This window comes from Ammospiza caudacuta, chromosome 9, assembly GCF_027887145.1.
Source record: "Ammospiza caudacuta isolate bAmmCau1 chromosome 9, bAmmCau1.pri, whole genome shotgun sequence".
NCBI lineage: Eukaryota > Metazoa > Chordata > Aves > Passeriformes > Passerellidae > Ammospiza > Ammospiza caudacuta.
Window position 1 is genome coordinate 7,748,622 of NC_080601.1, and position 14,907 is coordinate 7,763,528.

Genomic DNA, 14,907 nt, shown 5'->3' on the forward strand with positions numbered 1-14,907 from the left:
CACAGCGGCTCCCACCCACCGCGGATGGGGGCTTGCACAGGGGGGAGCGTCCCCCCCGTCCCTCCTGCCCGTCCCCTCCGTCGGGCGCGCCCGGCTGGAGACAGCGGCGGCGTCGGGGAGTGCGGAGCATCTGGCCGGGACCCGGGGGAGGAGGAGGGATGCTGCTGGATGGGATGGGATGGGATGGGATGGGATGGGATGGGATGGGATGGGATGGGATGGGATGGGGGGGGTCTGCCCTCGCCCTTGCGAAACCCCCTCCGACCAATGTGGGAGCCCTCGGGGCGGGGTGGGGGCGGCTTTGGGGGCTCACGGGCACAGCCTCTCCCCCCCGGGAACGCTTTGAAATCGCAGCCGGCGGGCCCCCCGCCCCGAGGGGGCGGGCAGGAGGCAGCCCCGGGGGTATAAAGGCGGCGCAGGAGCGCAGGAGCCGCTGCTGGCGGCTCGCTGCTGCTGCTGCTGCTCGGGGACTCTGCGGGCACGGAGGGCACGGCGGGCACCACGATGCGGGGGCTGGTGGCGCTGCTGGCGGCGCTGAGCTGCGCGGCCCCGGCGGGGCGGGCGGCGGCGCCCGGGGCTGCCCTGAGCTCCAACGCCATCAAGGGACCCCCCCCGGGAGGGGCGGCGGAGACCAGCGCCGCCCCCGCACCCCCGTTCGACGGCAGCAATAAGGCACCGCTGGCCGCCACCCGACAGGTGAGAGAGAGCGGGGATGGAGCGGCGGGACAGCGGGGATGGAGATGGACACACACCTACAGTGGAGAGGGACACATCGGGAGTGCAGATGGGGACACACAGCGGGGATGGAGGGGGACAGACAACGGGGATGGAGGGGGACACACACTGGGAGTGGAGAGGGACACACACCGGGGATGGAGCGGCGGGACAGCGGGGATGGAGGGGGATACACATCGGGAATAGAGGGACACACACCGGGGGATGGAGAGAGACACACAGCGGGGATGGATGGGACCCGTCGGGGATGGAGTTGAGGGACACATTTGGGATGAAGGGCGGGACGTCGGGGATGAGCACACCCACACCGGGAGATGGAGAAGGGGACACAAGCGATGGAGGGGACACCGGGGGTGGAAGGGACAGAAGAGGGGGGGGACATAGGATGGATGGATGGATGGATGGATGGATGGATGGATGGATGGATGGATGGATCGGGGGACACTCCGGGGATGGAGAGGGGGACACCAGCGATGGAGGAGAGGCACGCACCGGATGATGGGGACAAAGACACACGGGATGGAGTGGGGACACCTCGGGGATGGAGGGGACACCGGGGACGGAGGCTGTGAGCGACACACGGGGGATGGATGGAGCGGCGGCGCCGGGGATTGCAGAGGGAACACCCCGGCGATGGAGAGGGGTGACACTCGGGGATGGCATCACCCCGCTGATCCGCCGCCCCCTCTCTGTCCCCCAGCCTTTCCCGTGCACCGAGGACGAGGAGTGCGGCCCCGAGGAGTTCTGCGGGAGCGCGGCCCGCGGCGGGGGGACCCCGCTGTGCCTGGGCTGCCGGCGGCGCCGCAAGCGCTGCCTGCGCGATGCCATGTGCTGCCCCGGCATGAGCTGCAGCAACGGTGAGGGCTCGGCACACCCGGGCAGGGGCTGGGGATGGGGCTGGGGAGGGTCCCAGGCGTGGCTGACAGCCCCGATGTCCCCGCAGGGCTCTGCACGCCCCTGGAGCCGCCGCACGGAGCGGCCGAGCTGGACGAGACGGGCACCGAGGCGCTGCCCCGACGGACGCCCGCTCCCGCCTGGCTGCCCACGGCCAAAGGTGAGGTGTCCCGGCTGCTGGCACCCCCTGTCCCGCCTGAGGCTGCCCTCCTGCCCTGCTGTACCCTGGGCGTCAATCCGGGCTGCACCCCTGCCCTGAGATCGGGCCGGTTTGCCCATCCTGCATCACTGTCCCCCGTGGGATCGCTCTGGGATGCTTCCCTTTCCCTCCTGTCCCCTTTGAGATTTCTCTGGGATGCCTCCAGCCCCACTGTCTCCAGAAGCCAAACCCGGGATGCCTCCCTTTCCCTCCTATCCCCTTTGGGATCGCTCCTGGATTTTTCCTTTCCCTCCAGTCCACTTCAGGATCACTCTGGGATGCCCCCTGCCCTACTAACTCCAGAAGCCAAACCCGGGATGCTCATCCTTCCCTCCTATCCCCCTTGGCATCGCTCTGGGATGCCTCCCTTTCCTTCCTATCCCCTTTGGGATCACTCTTGGATGCCTCCTTTCCTTTCTATGCCCTTTGGGATCGCTCCAGGATGCCCATCCTTCCCTCCTGTCTCCCTTGGGATCACTCCTGGATGCTTCCCTTTCCCTCCTGTCCCCTTTGGGATTGCTCTGGGATGCCCCCCAGCCCGACTAACTCCAGAAGCCAAACCCGGGATGCCCATCCTTCCCTCCTGTCCCCCTTGGGGATCACTCCTGGATTTCTCCTTTCCCTCTTGTCCCCCTTGGGCTCACTCCTGCATGCCTTGTTTTCCTCCTATCCCCTTTGGGATCACTCCTGGGTGCTTCCCTTTCCCTTTTGTCCCCTTTGGGGTTACTCCAGGATGCCTCCTTTCCCTCCTATCCCCTTTGGGACCGCTTTGGGATGCCTCCTTCCCCTCCTGTCCCCTTTGGCATGGCTCTTGTCTCCTTTGGGATCTCTCCGGGATGCCCATCCTTCCCTCCTGTCCCCTTTGGGATCACTCCTGGATGCCTCCTTTCCCTCCTGCCCCTTTGGGATGGCTCTGGGGATGCCTATCCTGCACCTTTATCCCCCATGGGATCACTCCGGGATGCCCCAGCCCCACTATCTCCAGAAGCCCGACCCGGGATGCCCACCCTGCCCTTGGGGTGGCCCGGGATGTCCCCCCGGTGTCCCCTGGGCCCGGCTGAGCGTCCCCTCCGTGTCCCCCCGCAGGAGAGGAGGGCGATTTCTGCCTGCGCTCGTCGGACTGCGCGGCCGGGCTGTGCTGCGCCCGCCACTTCTGGTCCAAGATCTGCAAGCCGGTGCTGCGGGAGGGGCAGGTGTGCACCCGGCACCGCCGGAAAGGCTCGCACGGCCTCGAGATCTTCCAGCGCTGCCAGTGCGCCGAGGGGCTGGCGTGCCGCGGGCAGCGGGAGCACGGCCCGGCCGACGCGTCCCGCCTGCACACCTGCCAGCGCCACTGACCGACGCACGGACGGACAGATGGACGCCTGCCAGCGCCACTGACCGACACACGGACACGCGGACAGACAGATGGACGCCTGCCAGCGCCACTGACCGACACACGGACACGCGGACAGACAGATGGACGCCTGCCAGCGCCTCTGACCGACACACGGACAGGTGCCGGTGGCGCTGAGCCACACATGGACAGGCAGACGGACACCTGCCAGCGCCACTGGCAGACACACGGATGGACACATGGACAGGGACACACACAGACAGACAGACAGGTGCCAGCGGCGCTGAACCACACGCCGACAGACAGACGGACACGTGCCGGCGGCGCTGAGCCACACACGGACAGACACACGGACACGCTGAGCCACATACGGACGGACAGATGGACACGCGGACAGACAGACGGACAGGTGCCCGCGGCACTGAGACACACACGGAGACGCGGAGAGACGGACGGATGCGTGCCGGCGGTGCTGAGCGACAACACATGGACAGACAGACGGACAGGTGCCGGCAGCGTTGAGTGACAGACGGACAGACAGACGGACAGGTACCGGCGGCACTGAGAGACACACAGACAGACAGATGGACAGGTGCCGGCGGCACTGAGCGACAACACACGGACAGACGGACGGACAGGTGCCGGCGGCACTGAGCGACACACGGACGGGACAGACAGACGGACAGGTGCCGGCGGCACTGAGCGACACACGGACGGGACAGACGGACAGGTGCCGGCGGCAGTGAGCCATACGCGGACGGGACAGACAGACGGACAGGTGCCGGCGGCACAGAGGCGACGCGCGGACGGGACAGACAGACGGACAGGCTCCGGCGCGGCCGGAGCGAAGGTTGTTTCTCAAGGGAACTTCTCCTCAGCGACTCCTTGCAGTACGTTACTGTGTTGTGAATACTCGAGCTGGCACTTAGCTGTACACAGCGCCGGGGCTCCCAGGGACTGCCTTCCAACGCGTTGTTATTTTGTGTTCTCCCCGTGCTCCGGCCGTGGCTTTGGGCACACACTGGGCTTTTCTGGGACGCCCCCGAGTGCGTGCGAGCGAATAAACTCTGTAAATTCACCCCGAGCTGCCTCCAGCCCTGCCCGGGGAGGAGAGATGGGGCGGGGGGTTCATCCTCAGCATCCCACGGGAATGGGATGGGTTGGCGCTGGAATGGTTGGAATTCCTTTTTAGGGATTCCCTGGTGCCCTCTGGAGGAGAGGGAGCGCGGTCGGGGCTCTGGGAAGGGCACTGGCAGCAGAATCCCTGTCCCTGCTTCTGGGAGGGAGGAGGGAGCGAGGCATCACTCCCGGACCGACCACGGGTGCTGCCGATCTCGACCTTGCTCCATGCACAATAAAGATTTATTTTTCCCTTCATTTTATGGTTGTTCCTGTGGCTCTTCAGCATTTTGGGGTGGCTTGGAGGGAGGGAAAGCTGCCAGCACACGTTTTTCCCCACCCCTGTTTCAGGTGAGTGGGGAGCTTGGGGCTGCAGATGCATTCCTGCAACCTGGGGAAGGGGCTTGGGGTGCAAAACTTTCCCTGGACACCCCAAAAGCGCTTTGCACCCAATCCCAAACCCAGCACAGTAAGGTACAGGGGAGCATCCCTCAAATGCTGCCTGCTCGTGGGTGTTTGGTGCCTTTGGGGTTGGTGCTGCTTCTTTAGGGCATTGAATTCCCTGGAGAACGTGGGGTTGTGGAATAGCAGCCCCACTGCAGCTCTGGCAGTGCTGAACCAAGGAAATGTAAAGGAGGGAGAAGAGCCCCAGGGAAAGATGATCCCCAGCTTCCTTCCAGCTCTGGACGTGGCTGAGAACAGCCCAAACTGCCCCAAACTGGAGGGTGAAACACTGATGGTCCTTCAACCACCTGAACCCACCCTTAAAGTCTCTCTGGAGCAGCTTTTAACGGAGTCACAGCTTGAACTGGGGGTTGAAGCAGCCCCTGAAAGAGTTCCCGGCTCAGAGGCTGGAGTTTAGTGCTTGAATCATCATTCCAGGCTGTGAAATTAAAACAAAATAAATAAAAATAATTTTTAAAAGAGTGGTTAGAGTAATTTTTTAAGTTATGCTTAAAAAAATTAAAAAGATTGCACAACATTCATAATAATCTAATTATTTAATTATCATAATAACATTATGCCCACTAACAGTCAGTGGCACTGGGACCTGGCTGAGAAAAGCACCAGGAACTGTTCAGATGGGTTCAAACCTGCCATGAACAGTGTCACATTTTATCCCTAGCACATTTAAACCACTGTCATTAGGGTCAGGGCTTTTTCTCCAGAGAGTGAGAGGGACCAGCACAGCTTTGACACCTCTGCAGGCAAGGAAAAATATTCTTGTGGGGCATTAAACACCATTTCTTGTCCTCTTGGGTACATCTTTGTCCTCCATCCTCTTTTGTTTTGTTCAGGTTGGCCATCTCCACACTTGTTCTTGCTTCTTGTGCTCTGACATTCTTCATTTCCCAGCATGGAGAAGGAAAAAATAGCGTTTTTATCAGCCATTCTGAGGCAAGAGGAGCTCAGGTCAGCCCTGGTTGCATCTGTGTCCCGTGGTCTGTGCCCAGCAGGATGGATGCTACCACAGACCTCTCCAGAATCATTAACTTCATGGATAGATTCCACAAAAACAATGGTTTTGATGGGTTTTATTCCCTCCTTTCCCTCCTTACCACATCGGCAGTCAGGATCTCTCTTCCCATTTGCTGCCCCTTTTGGACTTGTAGGGTTTGTTCTTTAGGTAAATCCAAGAAGCTGGATTTAGTAAATCCAAGACATTTGATTTAGTAACATCCCTTAGGAAAAAAAAAAATAATGAGAATATGACCCTGTGACTGTTAAGATTAAACAAAAGCTGTTCTTGAAGGGAAGGATTTCAGCTTTCCCTTGGCCCTGAGCATGGTTCTGTCCCCAAAACCTGAACCCACTCAAGGTCTGCATCATCTTGGGAAGTCAAACACTGCTCCAGCAGCTGAGGAATGGGGATAAACAGCCCCTGAGCCCTGGGGATGTGGTCACAGGGAGAAGCAAAGGCTGCTGTGTCCCCTTTCCCATGGAAGTGTGGGTGGGTGGCAGTGGCATTCCCTGGGGAATGGGCAGGTGACATCACCAAGGGCCCCCTGGATCCTTCCCCACAGTGACAGATTCTCCTTATCAAAAATGCCTGAACAAATCCCTTGCCAGCCCCAAACAAACCCAACAACAACAATAATTTTAAAAAAAGGCCTGTGGGAAGTAGAAAATATAAAACTTGGGGAAAAAATGGAATGCGTGGAGCCTCTGAGTCTGGCCTGGTTGGTGTGTCCTGTCTGGGTCTCCTGCTCTGATCCACAGGGAAGGAGTGAGAAACCCCCAGCCTTCAGCTCCTGGCACACAAAGCAGTGACCCCAGCTGGGAAAGGCATCTCAGGATGCACTTCCACACCAGTCCAATTTAATTTTTTCCCACCAAAAATATAGGAAAGCTCCCTTTTTTCCTAAGCAAGAGGAGAGTCAATAAAAGCAGCAGGTTTTGGTGGATGGAGAGCTTTGGCACCTCTGCTGTACTCCCTGCTCCTGCTTTCAGGGCTGCAAGAGCTTCAACAAAGCTCTGTGAGGTCCAATATTAATATTTATAACCATAGAAATCTGTAAAGGAGCTTAATGATGCTGGCTGAGCCCAACCTCTCTGTCCCCAGGCTTGGTGGGACCAACATTTCATTCCCTCAATGCTCCTGCTCAACCCCAGCATTGTCCCAGAGCATTTGTGGGATTTTAGAGGAGGTTTATTCATGTAAGGTGATTTTCCTCAGTCAAGGTAAGGCATTATTACAATGGCTTCTGCTGGAAAGAGACACTTTTCACTGTGCCAGGGTCCTCCAAGCTCCATCCAGCCTGGCCTTGGGCACTGCCAGGGATCCAGGGGCAGCCACAGCTGCTCTGGGCACCCTGTGCCAGGGAACAATTCCTTCCTAATATCCCATCCAGCCCTGCCAGCTGTCAGTTTGAAGCCATTCCCACTCGTGCTGTCACTCCAAAATCCCTCTCCAGCTCTCCTGGAGCCCCTTTAGGTCCTAAAAGCAGCTCTGGGGTCTTTTAGCCCTTTCTGGACTCTTCTGCACCTCTCAGCTAAAAATCCTAAAGCATTCCAGGATTCCAGTGGCTGCATAAACAGGAATGGTTTGGAGGGGAAATTGGATCTCTCCATGGTTTTCCTGAACTGATTTTCCTGAACCTGAACTTGAGGGGCTCAGGAATCCCTCCAAGGTTTTCCTGAGCTGATTTTCTTGTGCTCTGGATGCAGATTCCAAGGACATGGATCATCAGAAACCCCCTCTCTGCTGCACTCGGGGACAGTCTGGCACAAAGGAATTAAACATCCAAGGAGGGAGGCTGGGACAATGATTGCTGTCATTTGGGGAGATTTCAGGGAATCAAATCCCATTTCCTTCTCATTTTCTTCCTAAGTTCTTTCAGGAACCACTTCCACCCCAACCTGTCACAGACAAACTCGAGAAACTCCCTTTTATTTTTTAATAATTGTTTAGTGTCGATGCTCACACCCTCCTCTCTCCCGCTGATCTTTAGGTGGCATTTAAAACTAAGAGCGCTAAAAACGCTCGTGCGAGGAATAAAACCTCACACGGAGCAAGAAAGGGTTATAAAACCCCTTAAATCTCCCCGCAGGCATTAAAAGGGAAAAATCCCTGTTGTTTTATCCCCTCCTCTCCTGACACAGAGCAGAATCGGGCTCAGGAAGATGAAACGCAGGCAGCAGGTGGAAACCTTTGTGGCTGTAAGGCAACACGCAAAGCTTTGGGGTGGTTTGGGGTTTGTTTTCCCCTTTATTTGGGGCCGCCTTGTTTTTGGGAGGGGGGAGCTCCCCCACCTGCTGGAGCTGCTCTTTGTCCCGAGCCTTTCAACGGCGGGCAAACCTTGATCTCGCTCGGGAGGGGAAGCGGAGCATCCAGGTGGTCCAGGTGTGGGATCCCCATGCCCTGCGCTCCTTCAAACGCATCCCCGCTAATCCAAAGGGATGTTTATTCCTTTTTTCCCCCTTCTTTTTTGTCCCTCCTCTCTCAAGCGGCTTTGTTTCCCCTCCCTCACTGCGGGACTTGTGTCCCTAATTAACACCTTAAGAGGGGTGAGGATAACCGGGATATTTAGGAGGGCGCTTGTGGGCAGAGCTCCTAATCCAGCGCGGCGGAGGGAGGGGACCCATTAGCAGGTGATTTTTGGGAGAATTGGGATCATCAGCATTTAAATGGGCACGGCCTGATGAAAGGCTTGGCTTGGCTGCCGGGGAGCTGAGAGCTCCGGGAGGGATTTCCCCAAATTCCAGGTGTGGGGTGAGGAAAGGGAAACGGCTGTGGGGGGGTGGATGGATGGATGGATGGATGGATGGATGGATGGATGGATGGATGGATGGATGGATGGATGGAATCATGGATGGATGGATGGAATCATGGATGGATGGATGTTGTGGGGTGAGCAAGGAGCCCGTGTGGGTTTTCCATGAGGAATTGGCACTGTGCCAGTCCAGGAGGGGTTTGAGGATGGCACAAGAAAAGGGGTGAAGGTGCTGCAAAACCCCCAAAGTATTTCATTTTGTTTTTTCCATAATTGGGAACAAAGGATTGTTGCTGTGGTGGAAGGAGGGAATGATGCATCCTACAGAGGTGGCGTTTGGACTTTGCAGCTTCAGTCACCTTTTATTTTGCTTTTCAATATTAAATCCATAGGTGACACAGAGTCAGGATAGATAAATCTGGGCGGAAAAAAATAATCACGGAGTTGTTAAGGCTGGAAAAACCTCTAAGAGTATCCAATCCAATAAAAATCCAATCCAATCAAAATCCAGGTGGGCAACTCAGAAGATATTGCGACTCAGAATATATTGCAACTCCAGAAGCACAGAGCAGTGGAAAACATGGGATGAGGAGGTGGGAGCGTGTTCCCAGGAAAATGTGGCAGCTGCCAGGTGCCAAAGGGAGGGCAGGAGAGCTCTGGGAGGCTGTAAACAATGCTCAGGACACGACTGAGCGTTATTTTTGTCCTTCCCAATGCAAGGAGGAGCTGGAGTGCCCAGCTCAGAGCAAACCCAGGCTGAGCAGCTGGGGGCCACAAATAAATCTCCTGGCTGGAGTCACTTGGGGACAAGGGGAATTCGTGGAAGGCAGAAATCTGGGGAGGATTGCTGGCTAGGAAATCTCTAAATGCTCATTATGAGTACTGGGAAAGATCATTCTGGAAGTGTCTGGAGCTGGAGGAGGGTTTATTTAATTATTAATTTATTTTTTCTTGGATGCTCGCTCCCTAAGGCCTTGTTGAGAAGGTGATCCAGGGCTGCTGTCAGATCCACAGGGAAGTGTTGGTCCTTATTTATTTGTCTATAATTTTATTATTTTATCTATATTTTAAATAATATTTCTATACATTTTATTTATTTATATATAATTTCAAACTAAACACTCCTCTGAAACACATAATTGGTTGAAGATGCTGATTTTGAGAGGAAAAAGGGATTTTTCCGGTGGGAAGTGTCCCTGCCCATGGCAGGGATTGAGATGAGGCGATCTCTCAGGTCCATCCTCCTGTGGCAGGACAGGTTCTTGTCTTTGATATTTGATATAAATAATTAATTCCAAATATTTGATAAAAATATTTTTATCAAAATATTTGATTAAAATTTTAAAAATTGAAATATTTTATCTTATCGTGCCTGGTTTAATATTTCTGGGGCTTATGGAACTGGGTTTAAAATACACCAATGCCACCATCAATCAGTAAAGAATTAGATGATTTTTAAGGTTTTTTTCATCCCTGGGTATGGATTTTTATGGCATAAACAGAAGGGCAAAGAGTTGAAAGACACAGCCCATGATTGTTTCCCTTTCTCTATTTTTTTAAATTAATCATGAGAGCCACAGATGAAAGTATTGCTATACTGCATCGATCTTCCTTTAATTCTCTATTTTCCATTAATTTATGGGAGGGGGTTTGTAGCTTCACCACCAGTGCAGGTGACCCTTGAAATTGCCAACTTCCAATTTGGGGAGAAGTTGGACAATCCTGGAAGTCTCAGACCTCACTCTTCTATTTCTGAACATCTAGATTCGCACAAAGAACAATAAATCCAAACCATAATGATTTTCATTTAATTTATTTTAGCATCTCTCCATTGAATGGGGGTGGTTTCAAAGTTTGGGGTGACTCTAAGGTGTGTGAGCAGTTTTGGGGTGTCCCTAAAGTGTGTGAGGAGCTCTCTGCAGGTTTGGGACACGCCAAGGTGTGTGAGGATGTCCCTGGTGGTTTGAGGTGTCCTCAAGGTGTGGGAGCAGGTCCCTGAGAGTTTGGGGTGGCCCCAAAATATGTGAGGAGGTCCCTGCCAATTTGGGGCACCCCAAGCTGTGTGAGGCTGTCCATGGTGGTTTGGGGTGTCCCCAAGGCATGTGAGCAGGTCCCTGTCTCTTTGGGGTGTCCCCCACGTGTGTGTGAATATGTCCCTGATGTTTTGGGGCACCCCAAGCTATGTGAGAATGTCCCCCAGGTGTGTGAGGATGTTCCTGGTAGTTTGGGCACCCCAAGCTGTGTGAGCAGGTCTTTGCTGGTTTGGGACACCCCAAGGTGTGTGTAAGGAAGTCCCTGATGTTTTGGGGCACCCCAAGCTATGTGAGGATGTCCCTGGTGGTTTGGGGTGTCCCACAGGGGTGTGAGCAGGTCCTTGCTGGTTTGGGGGGCCCCAAGGTTTGTTCCTTGTTTCTTTGGGGTGGCCCCCAGATGTATGATGAGGTCCCTGGTGTTTTGAGGTGACCCCAAGCTGTGTGAAGCTGTCTATGCAGGTTTGGGCCACCCCAAGGTGTGTGAGAAGGTCTCTGCAGGTTTGGGGTAGCCCCAAGCTGAGTGAGGCTGTCCCTGGTGGTTTGGAGCCCCCCAAGCTGTGTGAGCAGGTCTTTGCTGGTTTGGGGTGTCCCCAGGGTTTGTGAGCAGGTCTCTGTTTCTTTGAGGTGTCCCCCAGGTGTGTGTGGGGATGTCCCTGGTGATTTGGAGCACCCCAAGCTGTGTGAGGCAGTCTGCAGGTTTAGGACACCCCAAGATGTGTGAAGAAGTCCCTGGTGATTTGGGGCACATCAAAGTATGTGAGCAGGACCCTGTTTCTTTGGGGTGTCCCCCAGGTGTGTGTGAGGATGTCCCTGATGTTTTGGAGCACCCCAAGCCATGTGAGCAGGTTCCTGGTGCTTTGGGGTGACCCCAAGATATGCGAGGCCATCTCGGCAGGTTTGGGACACCCCGAGGTGTGTGAGGAGGTCCGTGCAGGTTTGGGGCACCCCAAACTGTGTGAGGCTGTCTCTGGTGGTTTGGGGTGTCCCCCAGGTGTGTGAGCAGGTCCCTGCAGGCGTGGGGTGTCCCCAGGCTGCCCACCCCCCCGAGGCTGAGCCCCCCTTCCCTCTCTCAGTGTCTGGGCCATCCCGGCTCTCTCTCCCAGTGGGTTTGGGGCCGTGCCAGCAGCGCTGCCTGCCCATAAATGACCACGCCAGGAGCGCAGGAGCCCGGCAGGGATGAGTGATGGCCACGGCACTGCCAGCCCCGCTCCTGCCCCTGTTTGGAGCCCTGCTCTGTGCACACCAGGACCCTCCTCGGGGAGGAGGGGAGGGAAGAGCCTGGAGCTGCTCCTGCCAGGGCTTTGTTCCACCCCATCCACAGGGAGAACATGGATTTGGAGTTTTCAGCTTAAGCCACAGATCCTTGCTGCAGGAAGCTGCTTTTTTGCCTGTTGGGGTTTTTGGGGTGTTCCCAGCTTCTGTGCAGGAAGAATTCCTCCCTGGAAAGGGTGGTGACTCCTTGGGAGGGATGTGGTGCAGTGCCCATCCCTGCAGGTGTCCCAGGCAGGGCTGGAGGTGGCATTCAGTGCTCTGGGCTGGGGACAAGGTGGGGACCAGGCTCAGCTGGGACTCCGTGATCCTGGAGGGCTTTTCCAACCTGATTTTAATGATCCTGGCTGAGCCCAGCCTCGCTGTCCCCAGGCTTGGTGGGACCAACATTTCATTCCCTCAGTGCTGCTGCTCAACCCCAGCATTGTCCCAGAGCATTTATGGGGCTGTAGAGGAGGTTTATTCACACAAGATGGAATTTCCCTGCCAAGGCCAGGCACTATTATGGGCAATATTGAAGTATTTTGTCCCCTTGTGTTATCTCTCAGCCTCTCCTTGGTGAGGCAGATGGGGCTTGGGACACTATGAAACCTGTCCCCATGCCAGTGATCTCCTCTCCTCCTAGATAATGCCATTGCAGAGCTGGATTTGGAGCAAATGTTGATTCCATCAGAAGGCTGGCAGTGCCCACTGGCAGGAGCTTGCCTGTCGGAGCCACCAGGAAGCAGCAGCAATGCCAAAGGGGAGGTTTGTACCCAAATTATTGCTGTATTTTAACCCCTGCTGAAGGATTTCCTGCTGTCCCAGGAGCTCAGGAGCTGGGGACAGTGACAATTCCACATCACTGAAAGCTGGCAGGGGCTGCAGGGGTCCCACCACAATAAGAGGAGACACTGGCATGGAGAAGTGGGATGTGTTCCTGGAAAAACCCATTCAGCAATTCCCTGGTTTTTTGTTTGAGACCGAAACCAGCCAGGGTGATCAACAGGGAGGGAAATCCCTTTTATCAATTAATGTCCCAAGCATTTAAAATTTCCTCTTATAATAATTTTGGTTTAGAGATCATGTTCTTAAAAAAAACCCCAAAACATTTAATTGTTGGCCAAAGCACTGCACTGGGTAAAGAGGCTCTCACCTGACCTGTTTGGAACCCTTTAAAAATCCATCAAGGCTGTTCTGGGTTCTGTTTTTGGGGGGTTTTTTGACAACAGGGAGCAAGGAACCATAATGGAATGGTTTGGGGTGGAAGGGACATCAAATCCCATCAAGTGCCACCTCTGTCATAGGCAGGGACACCTTCCACTGTCCTAGATTGCTCCAAACCCCAACCAGCCTGGCCCTGGACACTTCCATGGATCCAGGGAAGGAATTCTAGTAGGGTGTCTATTATCCGACTGCCCCCTCCATGGATTTGTTTACATCCTATTTGGTTTATGAATATTTATTTTTATTTTAAAATGCCCCAAGAGCGCTGAGCTGCACTGAAGAACACCAGTTCCCTCTGCTGACCTTCTCCCAGGTTTTCCTGCTCCTTAAAAGCTGATTTCCATGTGCTACCCTGGAGGTCACTGTTTGTGACCCAAGTGGCAGTCAGTGACCAAGTGTTTGGTGACCACCCCAAACTCTGGAGCTGCCTGGTGCTGGATTTTGTGCTGTTGAGCAACCCCAGGTCCTGGCTGGGATTTTTTTCCCATTTTTGCTGCCTGCAGATCACGTCTCTGCACTGCTGAACTTCCTGGCCTTGGGAAAAGGCCAAGTTCTGCTCTTGATGGAGCACAGAGTGCTCCTGGGGTGGTGATGTGCCCTGCTGCATCCCCCAGCTTCCAGGAGGGTTTTGGTACCCTGTGGAGATGGGATCGTGCTCCTGATGCTGAATTTCAACTTCTTGGGTCAGAAATGGCTGAGATAACGAGGCCCTTCTTACCTGGGCATCTCAATCCTTCCTTAGATCTGCCTCTCTCTTAAGTTGTGGGTGTAATTAAATTCAATTAAATTATTTTATATAAAAATACCTTTCCAAGCTCTAAGTTTTCAGAGTTTTCAGTGTTGCCATGAACCCTTAGACCTGAGCACCTTTTCCAGCCTAATTCAGAACCCTCACTGTCACCAAAATGAAGAAGACTGCAGCACACATCAGCTTATTCTTGGAAAATATATTTTCCAGGAGTAACTCAACCTCAATTTTTTAGTTTATCCCTTAAATCCTGCTGAGCCTCACACCATCACTTTTGCACGTATTTCAGTTTTAATTTCTTCCTTGTCACTACAGTTTTAATCACTTTGAAATCAATACTGGGCACTTCACTTCCAATCCCTTGTAACAAGATAAGAACCATGTGTTTCTCCACTCAGGAGAAGTTCTGAGGTGGATCTTTCCAGGTCTGTATTTCAGGAAGGGCTCTGGGTTTGGTTTAGTGCTGACTTTATGTTTTGCAGGGCTGCTGAAATAGTGGGAGTTTTTTAAATTAAAAATAAATTAATTTTTAATTCCCACAGTGTGAGAATTTTTAAAACAAAATTTGTGGCTTCTCACTGACACAAACTCAAATCCTTTCTGGGGTGAGAAACTGGAATATAAGCAAAATTCCTGAAGAGAAATAAAAACCCCACTATTTTCCTCCCTGCGTGACTTGGTGTGCACATGAGCTGTTCCCCAGGTTGAGATAAAACAGAGATGAGTAAGAAAAATCAGATTTTGCCAAGAACAAGGAGAGCAGGGGATCCTGCTGGGCCTTTGTTTTTGTTGACTTCCTTGGGGTGTTTGAGGGAAAGGAGATGATGAGGTCACTGGGAGCAGTGCTGGTACAGACAGAGCTTTTTAAGGCACAACTGGCCCCCTTATCTCCCTTCTTATCTTTACTAGGATGGCTGGGGTGGGGTTTAGTCAGAGCCAGAGCTTCTGTTGCAACCTCTGAGCCTTTGGGCTCTCCCTGCCTCCCTCCCTCACCTTTCAGGCTGAGCCTCACGTTTGCAATCTGCTCCTCTCCGGATCCCAGCACGCATCCCTGGGATTGGGACATTCCCTGCTCTGCCCCAAACACCTCTCTTAGGCCTTGTATGGCCATAAAACCATGGAAGGGACACACAGGGATCATCCAGTCCGCAGAC

The 14,907-nt window shown here is 54.3% G+C and overlaps 1 protein-coding gene across 1 annotated transcript; it reads left to right on the forward strand.

Moving 5' to 3' along the window:
• Nucleotides 1-504: 504 nt before the first annotated feature.
• Nucleotides 505-3,165, forward strand: DKK1 (dickkopf WNT signaling pathway inhibitor 1). Its single transcript, XM_058810879.1, has 4 exons — nucleotides 505-696; nucleotides 1,436-1,592; nucleotides 1,679-1,789; nucleotides 2,915-3,165. Exons 1-4 carry the CDS (start codon nucleotides 505-507, stop codon nucleotides 3,163-3,165), a joined length of 711 nt encoding a protein of 236 aa, XP_058666862.1.
• The last annotated feature ends 11,742 nt before the right edge of the window (nucleotides 3,166-14,907 follow it).